The sequence below is a fragment of the Cavia porcellus genome, unplaced genomic scaffold (assembly GCF_034190915.1).
Source record: "Cavia porcellus strain 051 isolate PalLab524CR breed Dunkin Hartley unplaced genomic scaffold, mCavPor4.1 scaffold_40, whole genome shotgun sequence".
NCBI lineage: Eukaryota > Metazoa > Chordata > Mammalia > Rodentia > Caviidae > Cavia > Cavia porcellus.
Genome location: NW_026947523.1, coordinates 701,726 through 719,431, shown reverse-complemented (window position 1 = coordinate 719,431; position 17,706 = coordinate 701,726). Strand labels below are relative to the sequence as shown.

Below are 17,706 nucleotides of genomic sequence, written 5' to 3'. Positions count from 1 at the left end.
TACCATAATGTGTCTTGCTATCTTTAAAATAGTTGCCCATACTATCAGACATAACAAAATCAAATAAAACAAAGCCATAAAACCAATCAAAACAGAGCATTAAATAAAACTAAACAAAATAAAACAAAACAGTGAGAACAACACTAGATTTAAAAAATAAAACAGAAAGAAATCCTGTATATTTGCTGTGTTGCATACCCAATCCAGCTAATAGATGCTCAGACTACCAGCCTTAGTCCTGCAAAGTCAACCAAACAATACAAGTATTAAGTTGTTTTGTACTTCAGTTGCTATCAACTCAGCGTGTTCCCCCGAATCAGCCAGTTGCTTACAGGGGATATGGGAAGGCAGGGAGGCACAGTGTTCTTAGCTCTCAGCCTGTGCACCAGTCAGCTCACAGGAATGGTAAACTGGCTTCATGTTCTCTCTTCCTGGGCCCTGCATCGTTTGCATGGCTCTTGGCTTATGCCTGTAATCCCAGCACTCAGGAGGCTGAGGTGAGAGGATCGTTGCGAGTTCGAGACCAGCCTGGGCTACAAAGTGAGCTCAAGACCAGCCTGAACTGCATAGTGAGGCCCCGTCTCAAAAAAGACCAAAAAAAAAAAAAAATACAAAGGCTAGAAGACGACAAGAGGATCTATAACTTAAGAATAAAGAATGTGAATGAAGAAGCAGGGGTGCAAACAAAGGAACTACAAAGGCTATTCACAGAAATAATTAAGGAAAACTTCCCAAACTTAGGAAAAGGAAATGATATGCAGATGTATGAGGCATACAGAGCTCCAGCCACCTACAACCAAAACAGAGCTACACCCAGGCATATAATAATCAAGATCTAGGGCTGGGGATTTAGCTCAGTGGCATAAGCACCTGCCTTGCAAGCAGGCGGTCGTGAGTTCGATCCCCAGTACTGATAAAAATGAAAAAGACAAAAAAAAAAAATCAAGATCCCAGAAATCCAATATAAGAACAGAATATTTAAAGCTGTTAGAGACAAGAAATAGATTACTTACAAGGGAAAGCCCATTAGAATTACCACAGACTTCTTGACATAAACCATCAAATCAAAAAGAGACTGAATGAAGTATTCCAAGCCCTAAAAGAAAATAACCTCCAGCCCAGATTGATGTACCCTGAAAAACGATCTCTAGAAATTAATGGAGAAACAAGATGCTTCCAAAATAAAGAGCAACTGGGGGAATTCGCGACCACCAATCCAACTCTACAGAGAATCTGCAGGGCATTCTAGAGAGAGAGAAAAGTACCAGGATTCCAGGAACAGTGGCAGAAAGGCCTCAGTGAATGGAGCAGAAAGCGAAACAGACAACCAATGACAGAAAAAGAGCACAACAGAAATGAGGCAGAGAAGGTTGGCTGTAATCTCTAAAATAGATGGCCTTGGTACACTAAATGTAAAAAAAAAGAATCACAGGCAGAGTAGATCAGGAGGTGGGTCCTCCGAGATGCTCTTTATAGGAAATATAATTAACCTGAAAAAAAGGGTATGTGGACCGAAAATCAGATATGAGAAAACAATGCTCTATGTAACAGGGAACCAGAGAGTAATGTGGGCAATAGAGTATTATTTGAGGATAGGGGAAAGGCAGGCTTTAATAGGTAAAGGAATACAACTAGAGATCAAATCTAGGAGAAGATTCGGAACCACTTAGGTAAATAGCAGGTTGCCCCCCACCAATTTAAAACCGAGGGTGTTGGTGAGACCTAAAAATGCACAGTATACCTTGGAGAAGTGAAAGGGGAGGAATAGTCTTAAAAAGACAGCAGAAGGTATTTGTTAATAGTGTATTGGGAATTAAAACCCATATTACTTGCACCACACTGATTAGATAGAACTTATTCTGTCCCAGTTTGTCTACAAGCACTAGATCTGAGGGCACAGACAGCTATCCCAAAAGTATCAGGATATAGCACAGTAATCATCTTTAATTTCCTATTAACTTAATCTGGAGCCCTGTATAACTTATACTGTTTTATCATGACTGATCTTAGTTAAATCTGATTTGTTTGATTGCTGTTTATCAACAGACCTTATTCAAAACTGTTATAATTGATAGTGTCAAGTCTGAGAGTATAGACAACTATACTGAAAATGACAAGATTCACTACGATGGGGCTGGGGATTTAGCTCAGTGGCTTAAGTGCCTGCCTGGCAAGCATGAGGTCATGAGTTCAATCCCCGGTACCAAAAAAAAAAGATTCACTACAATACCCATTCTGGTTTGATTACTACATGTTTTTATAGTTTTACACTATCTACAAAGTTGTGTTTCTGTCTATGCTATTATGTACTGATATATTCAGTTATACTACATCTGATGATATAGCCTGTTTTATTGAAGATAATAAGACATAACACAGTAACGATGGTAGAACTCCTTGTATAGCAGTTTTGTATGTCTTTGCATTTTATATGTGTATAGGAATATGTTTTATTCTGTCCTGCTTTGTTTTGTTTCCCCCCTAATATAAAAAGGGTATAAATACATGTTAAGACTCATGCATGCATAGAACCTATAAACAGTTTATGAAAACTGATGTTCCAACACATAATGAAATAAACAAATACTTTGAAGGAAAAAAGACACCACAGTACCTAGTGCTGATCCCGGGTGTCATGATGTGAAATCCAGCAATACTATTATTCTTTGTCCAGAGTGATTTTAGTCTGCTTTGGTTTGTTTAATCTAAACATAAATGAAGATATGAATAGCTGCATGATGTTTAAGTTTATAGGATTGATAACCATTTACTAAGTTTTTGTTGGATAGTTGAATAGAACTATTTGCAATCTCGCTGTTTGAATTCCCACTTATATGTTCCACTTTTGTATCTTGAACAATTACTTGTAAGAGGACAATATGTAAACATCAACTAGTGATTTATTACTGTTTATTTTCTTCTTTGAAAGTATGTATTATTTCTACCGGTTTACTGTTTTGTTTAGTCTTTCTTTAAATTAAAAAAAAGGTAAATTGTGGCCTGGGAGTGGAAGCTGCAGTTGACTTCCAAGGAAAGGAGGCTTGGAAAGTTTTAAAGAGCAGGATCCCTCCCTCCTTGGACAAGTTCTGCAACACCTGCAAGATGGGAGTTCTCAGCATCAGGGAACGGATCTCAGTTAGTTTTAACTGGATGTCCAGTAAACCTTTGACTCTTTGGGTGAAGGCAGCTAAATGGAACTGGACACTCAGCTAACAAGGAGCTTCTCACGCTTAGCACCCTGACAGTTGGGCCAGATCATACTTGGCTGTGGTGGTGGCTCTCCTGTAGGGTGCTGGGCAGCATCACACACGCATGCACACTGTGATAATGTGTGTGGAGGTGGTCAGATGGTCTCTAGAGAGTATTGGCCCAATATGTGGATCCCAAATGTAAGTGGTGGCCTGAAAGCTCTTCTGAAGCCTTCCTTAGGCTGGAGCCCAGCACCAGACCTGACCCAGGAGTCCGCCTTGGCTCAAGTGATTTCTTTGTGACCAGTGTGGCACATTGTTGAGGTCCTCAGGTTTTTGTTCTAAAGCTTGGGTCCAACCCTGCTGTTTTCCCCTCCCATCCCATCCCAACCTTCTGAGTCCCACCTCAGTGTGCTTATCTTACTGAAGCTCAGTCTCCAGAGCTTCCACACCTGCCCACTCCCTACCATCTTCCCAGCCTGCTCCCTGTGGACAGCTTAGCCTTGCTCTCCACGCAGGAGGAAGACACCATGGAGAGAGGCAGAGAGCAAGGCCGGCTTGCCACTCCCTGCCGAGTATACCACAGTGGGCGTCAGTCCTCTCCCAGAGGCCATGGCTTTTGCAAGCTGCTGAGTGCAGTCATGTGACTTTGTGCATGCTAGTACACATCTGAGAAATAAAAGGGTATTCTGGTTAATTAAAATTAAACCATTTTTGAAATATTCATGTACCAGGTAACAAATTGATTTTATTGTATTACTGGTTCTCTAAAGTATTATTCAAAAAGTATTTGCAAAAATAAATCAGACAGGGCCAGTGCCATAAGTGCCTTCCTGGCAAGCATAAGGTCCTGAGTTTGACTCCTGGTACCAAAAAAAGAAAAACAAAACAAAAAGAAAAACAAAGCCAGACATGGTGGTGCATGCCTATAGTCCCAGCACTCAAGAGGCTGAGGCAGAAGAATTGCTTCAAGTTTGAGGCCAGCCTGAGCTACATAGTGATTGCAGGGCCAGGCAGAACTACGTAGTGAGACCCTGTCTCAAAAAGTTATTTCTGACTGCAGCCCTTCCAGGGGGAGAACCAGCAGTGTCTCCTGAGATCCACGCCATGTTGGAACTTAGGACTCTGGGAAGCCAAGCCAGCACCTCCCCTCCCTGGTAAGTGGAGGCAGTGTGGCCCACTGCAGCCCTTCCAGGGGGAGAACTAGCAGTGTCTCCTGAGATCCACGCCATGTTGGAACTGAGGACGCTGTGAAACAAATGAACATCCTGCCTCCCTGCTTAGCAATAGTGAACCTACTGCCCCTATCCCACTTCCCCTATCCTCCTTCTCCTCCCCTACCCCCAGCCATTAGCAAATGGAAACCAGAAATCTGAGCATCTCCTGGGAGGTTGACCATGGCAGATAAGGGGACTTCCTTCTGCCATTTCTTTGAAGGCAAATATTTTTATTACTATTTTGCTCTTTTCTGATTAATGGTACTGCCCTATTCAGTATTCTGTTTTGATAAGTTCTATAGTGTTCTATATTTCATCTCATTTTGATATACTGGATTGAAAGAACAACTATTATAAAGATAACAAAATACACTGTGATACCTATTACTATTATCCCAGTAACCTGCTGTGAAGTTGTGTACCAATTTCACTGTACGATCTTAGTTGGCTTTATTCTGACTTGTTCTGTTGTATACTTTCAAAATAAAAAACTAAAAAAAAAAGTTATTTCTAAAACCTAGAGTCTGTGTATACTAAAACAAGTTATTTATTTGTTTATTTATTTGAGAAAGAGTGTTGCTATGTAGTTTAGGCTGACCTTGACCTCATGGTGATCCTCCTGGCTCAGCCTCTTGAGTGCTGGGATTATAGGCATGCACCACCATATATAGCACACTTTGATTTCTTAACATCACTAATACTGAGTCACTGCTATTTTCCTAAAAATGTAGTTTTTGACATGATTTTAACTTACTGCATAATTCCTTGGAATCTTCTTCAGTTATATTGTATGATTGATAGATTTGAAATTGTAGGTATACACCTTTGATAGACTCCTGTAGAATGTCTATCAATATTTTTAATTGAGGAAATAGTTTAAAGAATATTCTGTTAAATATGAACTGACTGGAGTTTGGGGGTTGTTTTTTTTCCCCCTGTTGAAATGTGTAACTATTTTAGCACAGTTGTTTTTACTGTCTTTTTGCCTCTATTTAGCATCAACAGGTATTTTACAAACTAAAACTTGGCAAATAAACTGTCTCTGATTCTTTTGAACATGTCTCATTTACCTCATTATAGAACATCAGCTTTTCTAATAAAAAGTAATGACTTCTCATACAGTTGAGGAAGTCCTGTCATAGAATTCAGCATTAGCTGGGCGTGCTGGCACATGCCTGTAAGTCGCAGCACTCTAGGAAGCCGAGGTAGAAAGATTGCAAGTTGGGCCCAACCTGGGCAACTTAGCAATTTAGCAATACCTTATGTCAGAATTTTAAAAGGGCTGGGGATGTAGCTCAGTGATGTCTTGGGGTCAGTCCTCAGCACCAGGAAAGAAACACACACATGCACACACGTGCGTGCATGCACAGCATTACTTTTGTATACCTTATTTACTGGCTTCTCAGGACCTTGCACTTGCTAGGCAGGTCCTGTGTCACTGAGCAATGTCCCTAGGCCAACGTTTATGAAATACGTTGATGAAAGATTTCCAGGTGACTTTGAACAAAGGGTAACCAGGTAATAGCGGTTTTACCTGGTAATAACCAGGTAATAGCGGCTTCTTTTTAATGAGAGAAGCAGTGCAGCAGCGCCCTAGAGTCAGCAGAGGCTTTGTGAAACGCAGCTGGTGAGCAGCAAAGAAACAAGGATGGCCAGAGTCAAGGTGCAGCCTCACCACGGTTCGCGGTGGTTCCCTGTGCTCTGTGAGCCTCAGCTGCTGCGCTTGTTTAAGCTGCTGACAGCATGTTTGGAGGCCAGGATTCCATCTCTGCTACAATCTGTTTCAAGAACCTTCTGTTCATAAGTTTCCTAACACATGAGGATCTTACTTTTATTATAGTGACTTAGTAAATCAGAATTCCTCGGTTGTCACTGTGAACACAAATACTTTTATCTCTGTTGTTGGATTTTTTTTCATTGTTGGAGTTTTAAAATGATTTTACAGAACATTCACAATATAGTCAGATATTTATCCTTCAACAGAATGTTCTTCCAAAAGTCTTACCTTGATTCCACAATTCTGATGGTAAGAAACTCTTACTTGAGTTTTCTTAACTGTTGTTTTCATTAAAAAATCACTTTTTTGATTAGCATATTAACAGATATTACTTAACTTTTCATTTGTGTCTAGGAAATTTTGGCATAAAAAACCCAGCAAAGTAAAGTTGAACAATTATTCACTAAGATAAATTATGCTTTACAAAACAGTACACATGTACGTCTAAGGCGGTGCACGTCAAGGTGTGCTTTTTGGGCACTAAACTTGGAGCTGCTGCGGCAGGCCTGTCTCCTGTTCTCAGATGATCAGTGCAGTTCCTGTTCTGAGGGGAGGTGTCAGCAGATACATGGGCTCACTTGCATGTTTTATCACCAGCTTTGTCAAGGAACACGTTCAGTAGTCGTTTGTGCCCTTTGGTTTTTTAGCTTAATGCTTTCAGTGTTGATACCAAAACAGCACAAAGGTTATAACTGGCTTTAGCTTTTCATCTTTCTTGTGGCAGCCTCTTTAGACTCACTGTGTCTGTGGGGACAGCTCAGTCATATATGTCACTGAACCTGCTGCAATTCCCACTGTCCCTGCAAGTCTAAGGCCAAGCAGCCGCATGTGTCCTACAAAATAGGCCTGGCTTCTTCCCAGTTCTCTGTCGACCAGGTAGCATGCAACCCCCACCCCTGAGAAGCTGGAATCCCTCCGATCCAAATGTGTTTTCCTCTGCCACTGAGCCACTTGGGTGTGCTCCTGAATGGATGGTGGTACAGACCCCCTCCCCCCGTAGGGAGGTAGTAGAGACCCCCTGAAAGAGTCAGCAGGAGAGGATAGCTACCTGCTGCTTGTCTCTCAGGTGTGCTTGTAGTTGCTAGAACCTGGACATGTACACTAGGGGCCTCAGCTTATTTTATTGCAATTGGTGATTCTTTGTTTTTATGAAAGTGGAGAACCATGGGGAATATTCTGATTGGGTTGGGCCCTGAGATGGCAGGCCTGACTTCAGTTGTCTTTGGGTCCCTTTGCTTTCCCTCATGGGCCAAGCATACTTGGTCTTGAACACTCTTAGTTCCTTTAACCGGAGTTTGTATTTCTACAAATGTATTTCTAAGGGAAGTAGAGTGCCCATGTTTTAAACTGTTAGAATGTGGGAACAAATTCAGTGTATCACAACCTCAGAGTGAACTGTACACTTGAGTGTCATCACCTGTTATTTTCTTTTTTGGCTGTTTCAGGATTCCAGCCATGCAAGGGAGACTGGGTGGAGGCCGAATACCGAATCCGACCAGGTACATGGAGCAGTGAGGCCATCACGGTGAAGCCACTGAGGTACAAGCGCGTGGACAAGGTAGTGTGCTGACAAGTGGTTCCTCCCCATGTTTCTGCAACAAACATTCTTCTGTGCGCACTGGGAAACCTAGATAAATGAAGCTTAGGATTAGCATGTTTCCCAGGGAAGTCAAGATGGCTCAGTGCTCACATAACTAAGATCAAAGTTGCAATGTGTATGTGCATATGCTAAAATATTCTAAAGAAAAACTGTGCATAGTAGAGAATTATGGGAGTAAGGGGAGTGAGGTAAGAGACTTGAGCGTCCTCTAAAATGGTGTAGCTTGGACAGTGAATTTCCACCACAGTAAGGTGTCAGCATGAATTCAGCTGTGAGAGTAGGGAAGGGGGATGTCAGTGACCACAGCCCTGTCACTCAGCCTGAGCTTCCAGGCCCCTGTGCATCTGGGTCATCTTGGACCTTACTAAGTGTGGGAGACTTGGGTAAGGAGTGAATGGCTAAACTGGGACAAAAGCATGCCAGCTGTGAGACGTAAGCGGTTAAACAACACGAAGTTTGGGTTAGTACGGCCTGTTGTGTGTGGCCATTGTTCTTTCCCTTTCCCCGACAGAACTACCTAAGCTTGAGACAGCTCCTTGCCCAAACCACTTTTCTTCTCTTACAACTTGTATTCTTTTTTTTTTGTCTTTTGGACCTTACATGTTTCACTATACAGTTCAGGCTGGTCTTGAACTCATTTTGTACCCCAGGCTGGCCTCAAACTCACAGCAGTCTTGTCTCAACCTCCCAAGTACAGGGATTACAGGTGGGCACCAGCATGCCCAGTCTTACAGTGGTACCCTAATTAAAAGCCTGAGAGTCCTCAAACTCATTGCTATTCCTGGGAATCTCCCTAACTCTGGGCGCTGTTTGATTGAGTAGCCCTCTGGTGATTGAACTAAATCTCATCTCCAAGTAATCTTTTCATCCTTTGTGTCACCACGGTTATTTGCCATGACAGCTAAGTCTGCTGGGCCAGTCTGGTGTGGGCACGTTCAGTGAGGCAAGTGTTGAGAGCCCTTGTTCACACGGCTTTTACACAACCTTCAGTACTGCGTTTGCAGGTCTGCATCTCCAGCCTCTGCGGGAGGAATGGGGTAATAGAGGACAGCATCTTCTTCAGCCTGGACTCCCTGAAGCTTCCCAAGGGGTATACACCACGGAGACACGACATTGTCAACACCGTGGTGGTGGAGAGCAGCCAGTCGTGCTACGTCTGGAGGGCGCTTTGCATAACGCCTGTGAGAAGGTGACAATCAGAACACTTCTTTGGTGGGCGGGGGGCTGATGTGAGTGTACTTCAAAGTGTCACAGTCATGCAAGAAGTCAGTCCTCAGTGGGCGACACGTCATGTGCTGTGCTGGTTCTAGCAGGTCATTCACACAGTGATGTCACAGCCTCCTCAGGTGCCCGAGTGCAGGCTGTGCTCGATGAGGATGAGCACCTCAGCACAGGGCTGCTCAGAGCGCATCCCTGTTGTTGGGGTGCATGCCAGTGCTTCTGTCAGCCAGATCAACAGGTTACAGGTTAGGAGGCGTGTGCTTTCCAGAGAGTCTCAGTCTCTGTGGCTGATAGAGGTATAATTCAGGGGCTTCTGTGGTTTCTGTTTTGAATTGGGAGATGTACTCAGGACCTTTGGAAGAAGCTGCATCTCCAGCCTTTTCTAAATTTTGAGACAGAGTTTTGCTGGCCACTAAGTTGGTCAGACTGGGTTCAAACTTGCATTTGTCTTGCCTCAGCCTCCCAGAGCACTGGGATTAAAGGTATGAGTTATCATGCTTAGCTCGGGGGTCTCTTAATCTGTACTCTTGTGACTTCACTATCTTAGTCCTTTTTCTGTTGCTAATGACAGACTACCACAGACTGGAATAGTTTAAAAGAAAAGAGATTTACTTTGGCTGATGGCTCTGATCCAAGGTCGGAAGCTGTGTCTAAGGTTGTGCTGGCAGGGGCCCTCTACAGTGAAGGCATCACAGGGGGAGAGACAGGGAGAGTGGGGCAGCTCTGGCCAAACCGGCTTTTAAGGGAGACTCGCTGGGGATTAGCCATTAAAGCTTTACTCATGGGAGTGATTAGCACACACATGAGGGCAGAGCCCTCACCACCTGTCCCATCTCTCAATGTCTCATCATGGAGATGGAGCCTCAACAGGGACAGGCCCTATTCAAACTGAAACGGTGATGGCCGTTTTGGGGTGCATTCTTATTTCTTTCATATTTTGACATTTTAAAAAGCCCAGTGGACATGTAGGTTCTCAGCCGTTGAATGTCTGTGTCTGCTGTTCTCTTTGTGTATATGAACCATGATGCCCTCCCTGCCAGCTCTCAGAGTGGCATCCCCAGCCCTGTCTGCTATGCTGTGCTGCATGCTGATGCCGTTGGTGCTTAACTTCCAGCCAACTCCTCATTCATTATTCTATTTACTGCCCATTCTCCTCCATAAAATGTCAGTTCCTTGTGGGAAAGCACTTCCCTGGCTCCCTAACCTGCATCAAGCATCAGAGCGAGTCTCAGTGTGGCAGGCAGCTCTGTGCAGCCTGACAGGCAGGTGTGTGGGGCTTGTTTGTACCATCACATGTGAAGAAGGCACAGGAGGGTTGTCAGGTGTTTCTGGACTGGAAATGGCCCTGTGTACTCACCCTGATTAAGGACACTTGTCTTTGGCCTCTTGGAGCCTGGGTGCTCCCCATACTCTTCTTCTCAGCACTGTTCAGCATAGTCTGCCTGGCTTCAAGGTGCCAGGAAATGAAGTGAACTGATTTGCTGGCTGGGACCCAGCTCTGAGTCTTGAGGGCCCAAGTTTCCTGTGTGTTTTGCAATCCCTGTAAATGCTGGGAAGCCCTTCTCCTTAGACGTGGGATTTGACTGCAGATCCATGGGTGCCATGACCTCTCGAAGGGTATGCCCACACTGCCTTGACTCCACTCTTGAGGCATGGCAGCTTGGATACTGGCCTCTGTCCACAACACTCTGTCCTCACCTCACTCAGGCTTCTTGACTGTAGAGTAGAGCACAGGGGGGCTAGGGAGCTAGGGCTTGCCATCTGCCTGTTTCTCCCTTGGCTCACAGATTCTGTATGTGTATACTAGACAATGCTTGTAGCCTGGGACTGTTCCCCTGTGCCAAAGGCTCCTCGTGTCTGATGGACAGCACAAGTAATGCGCAAAGTTAGTGCCTTAGTTATTTTTTACTCATTGCTGAGACAAAATACCTGATGCCCAAAGTTGGGAAAGGAAAGATTTATTTTTTTTTTTACAGTTTTTGGAGGTTTTAGTCCATACTCAGTTGGTTCCAAGGTAGGGTGGCATGGCGGGGCTGCAGTTCATAGCAGCTGTAAACAGCAAGGCAGAAACCAGCAAGAGAGAGAGGGAGAGATAGATGCCTTTTTTTGTCGTTATATTGCATGTTGGCTCCACTCCTGGGCCAGTGTAGCACTCACACCCCCAATCCAAGCACTAGACAGTGAACCAGTCACAAATGTATAATGTAAAGGCATGAGGCTTGGGGGCCACCAACATAAACCATGACATTGTACCCCTGACCCCCAAAGCCTCATGTACATCCTTTATACATAAGACATTTAGTCCATCTCTAGGAGTTGCCAAAGCCCTAACATTTTTAGCATTGCTAAGAAGTCCAAGTCGCAGGTATCCTCTGTATCTATTGCAAACTCTTAACTGTAACCCCCTGTACAAATGAAGTAAGGTTAAACATTTTTGAAATGCAAAGGCACAAGATAAACATTACCATTTTAAAAGTTACAAACAGGGGAATATAAAGCATTGGAAACAAAGCAAGTCCAGCATCCAGCAGAGTAAACATTAAGTCTTAGGAGTTTCATGCTCAACATTCGAAGCAGTCTGGCTGCAAGCTCCAAAAGGCTTGGGTAATTCCACCCTCCATGGCACTTTTAGGAATATCAGCTCCTGCAGCTCCCGGTTTTTTCTTAAACCGTTTCCATTTACTTTCTGTAGCTTTCCTTGGATGATCCATGTTCCTGGCTTTTTTAAACTTCTGGGGTCTCCACTGTACCTTTGGCTTTACCTTTATATCTTTACAAATTGCCCTCTCAGGGGCACACTTCTTGGCCTCTCAGGCCCTTTGTAATCGAGGAGGAAAGTGTCTTACCCTCAGAATTTGTGTATTTTTTTTTTGCACCTAAAATGAGCACCATGTGGATGCTGCCAAGGTTTGCTGCCAGCTGGAGCAGTAGCCAGGATTTTTTCTCTCTTGGCTGTAGGGTTCGGTTGCCTGGATCGCTGAGCTCTGTGAACCTGATTATGAAGAAAAGCTTCTCAGCTGGGCGTGGTGGCGCGCGCCTATAGTCCCAGCTACTCAAGAGGCTGAGGTGGGAGGATCGCTTGAGTCCAGGAGTTCTGGGCTGCAGTGCACTATGCCGATCGGGTGTCCGCACTAAGTTCGGCATCAATATGGTGACCTCCCTGGGGCAGGGGACCACCATGTTGCCTAAGGAGGGGTGAACCGGCCCAGATCGGAAACGGAGCAGGTCAAAACTTCCGTGCTGATCAGTAGTGGAATCACGTCTGTGAATAGCCACTGCACTCCAACCTGGGCAATATAGTGAGACCCTGTCTCTAAAAAAAAGAAAAAGAAAAGCTTCTCTATGTTGTCACCATTTTGGAACCTCATTTGGCCTCTTTCACCATTCTGGAGCATGGTGCTCTGATGCTTTCCTCTCTGAGCAAATTTTTTTACTTTTGTAGTTTTGAGGCTGCAAAGGATGGAGACCCTGTTTCCTAGGGTGCCCCATGGCCATCTTTTTTATCTCTGTTTTTTCTCAACAATCAAAGTCTCAGTTTTATCTTTACAATTTACAGCTTTCCTGGAGGTTTTTTTTTTAAACCAGACTCATAGCATTTTAAATTATCAGGCTCTTTGTTCTTGATTTGCAACATATATCTGGCTAAAAACCCCGAACAATAGCTATGTCACAGCCTCAACATTTGACTGTCTTGAAATTTTTTTTGCCAGATTAATTAGTCCATTGTCCTTAATCTCAGTCTTAGGCAAAGTCTCTGAGCATGAGCAAAATGCAAACAAATTTTCTGCCAAGCCATAACACACATCATGGGGAGTCCAACAACCAATGTAGTCTTTCTTCCCAGCAGAAACCTCCCAAGCCTGGTTTTTACCATCAGGCTTTTTATCAGCCTTCTGGTCTCCTGAGAGAGAATCTCCTCTACAGAACAGCCTAAGCTGTTCCAGCTCTATGGAGCCAGGTGACATGTCCAAACCTTTCCAAACTCTGCCCACAAGCCATTTCCAAAGCCTCTCGAAAAACATGGTCAGATGTAGTCACAGCAACGACCCCAGTCTTGGTACCAAACTTTGTCTTAGTCACTTTTTACTCATTGTTGAGACAAAATATCTGATGCCCAAAATTGGGAAAGGAAAGGTTTATTTCTTAGTTTTTGGAGGTTTTAGACCATACTCAGTTGGCTCCAAGGCAGGGTGGCATGACGGGGCGCAGTTCATGGAGGCTGCAAGCAGCAAGGCAGAAACCGGCCAGAGAGCAACACACCTTCTTCCTGCCATTAAATCACATCCTGGCTCCACCCGTAGGCCAGTGCAGCACTCACACCCCCAATCCAAGTGCTAGACAATGAACCAATCACAGATGTATAATGTAAAGGCATGAGGCTTGGGGGCCACCAACATAAACCATGACAGTTAGCTTCTGCCCAACTCTCAGCCCTGGCACCTCGGACAGCTTGCCCTGCAGGGAGGTTGCACCTAGAACCTGGAGGTGTTACCACCTCCCTTCCCTCTTCACACTCTGTCCCTTTAATGGGCTGATGTGGGGAGCCTGAATCCCCACAGGGGTCACCTTGTCTTGGTTACTTTTCTCTCATTACTAGTACAAACATACAACATCTCAAATGAAGAAGGGAAAGGTTTCTTTAGCTCACTGTTTGTGGAGGTGGTAGTCCATAATCAGTTGGCTCCAAGGCAGGGTGGCAGGGTACTGGGACAGCACTTCAAGGCAGCAGCCAGAGCAAAAAGGAAGACAAGCCTATTCTCCTCTATTATATTGTATACAGGCCACCCACTTTCCCGCCAGGTCAGGTGTAGCACTCTCAAAATCTCTGTGCCCTTGTAGAGGATGAGGGTTATTTACAAAGTAAGGATCCTGGTCCCTGCTGAGTCTCTCAGTTAAACTTACAAATTTCTCAAGTTGACAGTATATCAACCATAACATACCTCTTTGTTGAAGGATTGGGGAAGGAAAAGGGCAAGCTGACCCAAGGAGCGTCACTGGGCAGGTCTAGAAAGGTTCATTCTAGAGGCCCCATTTTCTTAGGCCCCAGACAGGGGAGCAAGCAAGACCAGGTTGACCTTCTTAGAAGAAGTATGTGGACAAAGTGAAGCTGGAGACTGTTGAGGGAAAGTGGATCCTTCAGGTGCTAACTAGGAAAACTTCCACATATAGTCAGGTGTTGCTCCGCAGTGGGTCTGTTTTCTGAGAGTGTGTCCCTTACCAGGCAGACACCATAAAGTGCTCTTACACAGGCCTCAGTGCGCCAGCATTGCTGCTAGGCCACGGACTTGTGGGGCATGTTGCTGTGTAGAACACCATAGGCAGTTGCAACAGGTAGTATTTCTATCTCTAAACAAACATAGAAAAGGCACAGGGGAATCTAGAAGATAGGAGTTTCTCGGCTCCCATTAGGGTGTCTCCAGTGGATCCTAATCTGATGGGTCCACTGTGAAGGAAACATCATTATGTAGCCTATGACTATAGCTCAGAAAACTTCACACACAAATTTAGTGGATCCTTGATGAGCAAGCCCCAGTGCCTTCCCATCAGCCCCCAACTCCTGCACATGCACTGGCCTGGGAGGTGTGTAGAGGAAAGAAACCCCTGTGGAGCAGGTGAAATATCCCCATCTCCCTGGACCCTGGGGAGTTGTGATGTCTTCTGTGAGGTGACTTTCCATCCTTGCAAGTTCTAGGTCTTGTGGAATCCCTGCTGCCGTCAGTAGGGGTCTCTGTGGAGCATTACCAGTCTGTCCCAGCGAGGCAGGAGCAGGAGAGAAAGCAGGGATGCTGCTGGCGGCCTCCCCACATCCTGACCCCTTTCTCTGTACTTTCAGAGACTCTGCCACTGGTGGTGAAGCCCCGAGGGAGGCTTGTGGAACCCACTTACTGAAGAACAAAGGTGGTGTTGAAGTTACACGGATGACAGATTTTGGAACACTGAAAGAAGGAGGAAGTAAAACGATGGTGATCTGGATAGAGTAAGCGTGCGTCGAAAGTCTTTGAAGTGGCCTCAACCATTTTAAAACGGATTTAAGGACTTCTGTAGACCCAATTGTATTTTGCATTAATTTTTTTCCTCTAAAAATCTTTAAAAAATTTTTTACCAGGGCTGGGGATTTGGCTCAGCGGCATAAGCGCCTGCCTTACAAGCAGGCAGTCGTGAGTTTGATCCCTGGTACCGATAAAAAGGAAAAAGACAAAAAAAATTTTTTTTTACCCCAAAATCTCTTTTAACTTTAATAAAGGTATTTTCAATTGCCATTCATAAGATTGACTTCTATGTTTCAAAATGACTGCCCATCTCAGCTCTGAGAGTTGTGTCTCAGTTTGTGACTTTTTTTTTTCCAGGAATAAAGGAGATGTTCCTCAAGACCTAATCAGCTGCAAACTGGCTGGCTGGGATAGAACTCAGCAGTTCAGGTTTCAGAGGCCAGACTTAGGCCAAGCCTGCCCAGCAGCATCTTCTGTTCCTGAGGAAAAGCAGATTTTTTCAGATGAAAATGTCAACTCATTAAATATTGACAACAAAAACAAAACCAGTGAGACACTGGAGAGCAGAGTGATGAACAACGTAGAAGACTGTGCAGGTACATAGCTCAGTTGTTACCGTGCAAGGGCCAGGGGCTGAGGCAGCATGGGCCCTGAGAGCCTTATCCTGCCAATATTTTCTTGAGCTCTTTGGCTCTGGACCCTTCCACTCTGTATGTTTGGGGCTGAAGAGAAGGACAAAAGCAACTTGACAAATACCAGTGTATGTTCCCAGTGGTGACTGTTCCCAGAACAGAAGGAGTACAGAGTGGGCGTCCTCTCCCAGTCTTTGCTGTGTTGTGGTTATGTCCTCTCCCTCTGGTTGCATTCTCTGTGTGTGTGTGTCAGCTGCATCTCAAGTTTGATGTGTGCATCTGAGTATTTCTGTATCTGTAAGCATTTTATTTCCAGCAAGCATTATTGGGAATAATTTACCTTTTGTCTGATTTTGGATTTAAATTTCCCTTCCCAGATGACTGTGATTATGAAGCAAGAAGTTCAGAAAAAGAAAACACTCCATCAGAAAAGCAGGAGGCAGAGCCCAAGCCTGGGGGGCTCCTCCCTCCAGGGGGAAGAACCTTCATTGCAGTGACATGTAATGCCAGGTCTGCCACTGGGGGAACTGGAGAGCGCTTGCTTCAGAAGGTCACTTGTGCATGTTCCTTTGTGTGGCTCCTCTGTGGTCCTCCTTGGTTGGATGTTATAAAAGCATGCGTGGATGCTTGTTGTGTCCCAAATCACATGGCAAAGTGGTGGTCCATTTGGTGAGTCAGCCTCACCCGATGACTGACCTGTCTTTATGAAGAAAATAGTGCTTGTGATCCCCAAGGCCTCTGTCCATCTCTGTCTTCTCCGGGCACCTGACCAAGAGCCAGCACACTGAGCTGAGGGCTAGAGGACACATGTGTGGGGTACAGCAGTCTTTCCAACCCAAATCCTAAACACTCTCCTTCCTTCCTTGGTGCCAGCCAATCTTTAAGCCTGTCGCTGTTTCTCCTTTCCCACCCTCCCTCCTGTGTCCCCACCACTGTTCAGACTACAAAAGCCCCAGCCTGCTGGGTTGGTTGTCAGCTTGACATTGGACCCTGTGCCCCTTAGTCTCATTAGTCATTTGCGTTTCTAAGTTTCAGTGTTTTATTTAAAGATGTAAATTAACCATTCATTCATTCATTTAGATTTTTTGACATAGGACCTTGCTACCATAAATAGTTCAATCTGGCCTTGAACTCAATATGTAGCCCAGGCTGTCCTCAAACTCAGGGTAATCTTCCTGCCTTGGTCTTCCGAGTGTAGGAATTGCAGGTATGTGCCACTACACCCAACTTACAGCTATAAATTTGATTAAGGCACTCCCATGCTTCAAGCCCATCAGTATCAGATTGTGGGTGGCCCTTGCACAGCAGTGCTTGTGTCAGCCATGAGAGGTGTGGCCACTTAAATTGGTATTACCATTATGATGTTGCAGAAATGGATAAGGAAGCTGGAAGTGAGGGCAGCGTAGTGTCCTTGGCATGGTCCATGTGGAGCCACAGCTGGAAATGAGCAGAAAACAAGTAAAAAGTAGTGCACATTTTTTTTGTCACATAATACAATTCTGATTTAAATTGAAACTACTGTGCTGGGTGTGGTAGCACATACTTGTAATCCCAGCTCTTCGGGAGTCAAAGGCAGGACAACTTAGTGAGACTGTGTTTTGGAAAGGGATGGAGATTTGACTGAGTGGCATGGAGGCCCTGTATTTGGTCACCAGTACTGGAAAAAAAGTATTCTAAGTGATTTGTATCTTGGGAAAACATGACATTGCTCATTTTAGAAAGTAAAATTATATTTGAAAATTTTATTATTAAATCAAGTTTGGCTTGTTTGATAGCTCTGTAATTTTCTGTATATGTACAAAGAGAAATTGTGTTGAATTTATCATATTTGTGACCGAAACTAAGTTTCATTTTGTTTTATCAAGAACCTCTGGGCGTTGCAAGGAGCTCCTCCTCTTTTGTTTTTCTAATTTCCTCATTGGACGGTACCTCGAAGTGACTGTCGTGAGTGTTGAGGAGGCACTGATAGCTGTCCGTGAACCATTTTCTTGGAAAAAGCCTAGAAGTTCCCAAGCAGTACCATCCCACAAGACAACAGTTGTGACCACCCAGAAAAGGTACCTTCAGTGAAATGGGTGTGT

The 17,706-nt window shown here is 44.5% G+C and overlaps 1 protein-coding gene across 3 annotated transcripts in view; it reads left to right on the top strand.

The window, feature by feature from the left end:
* The window catches only part of Mov10l1 (Mov10 like RNA helicase 1), a 68,247-nt gene that overhangs the window by 6,439 nt on the left and 44,102 nt on the right, over nt 1-17,706 (top strand). For all 3 annotated transcript variants that reach the window (XM_063243863.1, XM_063243864.1, XM_063243862.1), the window contains exons 4-9: nt 7,628-7,740; nt 8,787-8,971; nt 14,837-14,980; nt 15,351-15,589; nt 16,003-16,135; nt 17,491-17,682. In XM_063243863.1, coding sequence (XP_063099933.1) covers nt 7,628-7,740; nt 8,787-8,971; nt 14,837-14,980; nt 15,351-15,589; nt 16,003-16,135; nt 17,491-17,682 — 1,006 coding nt within the window. The remainder of the gene's footprint in view (nt 1-7,627; nt 7,741-8,786; nt 8,972-14,836; nt 14,981-15,350; nt 15,590-16,002; nt 16,136-17,490; nt 17,683-17,706) is intronic.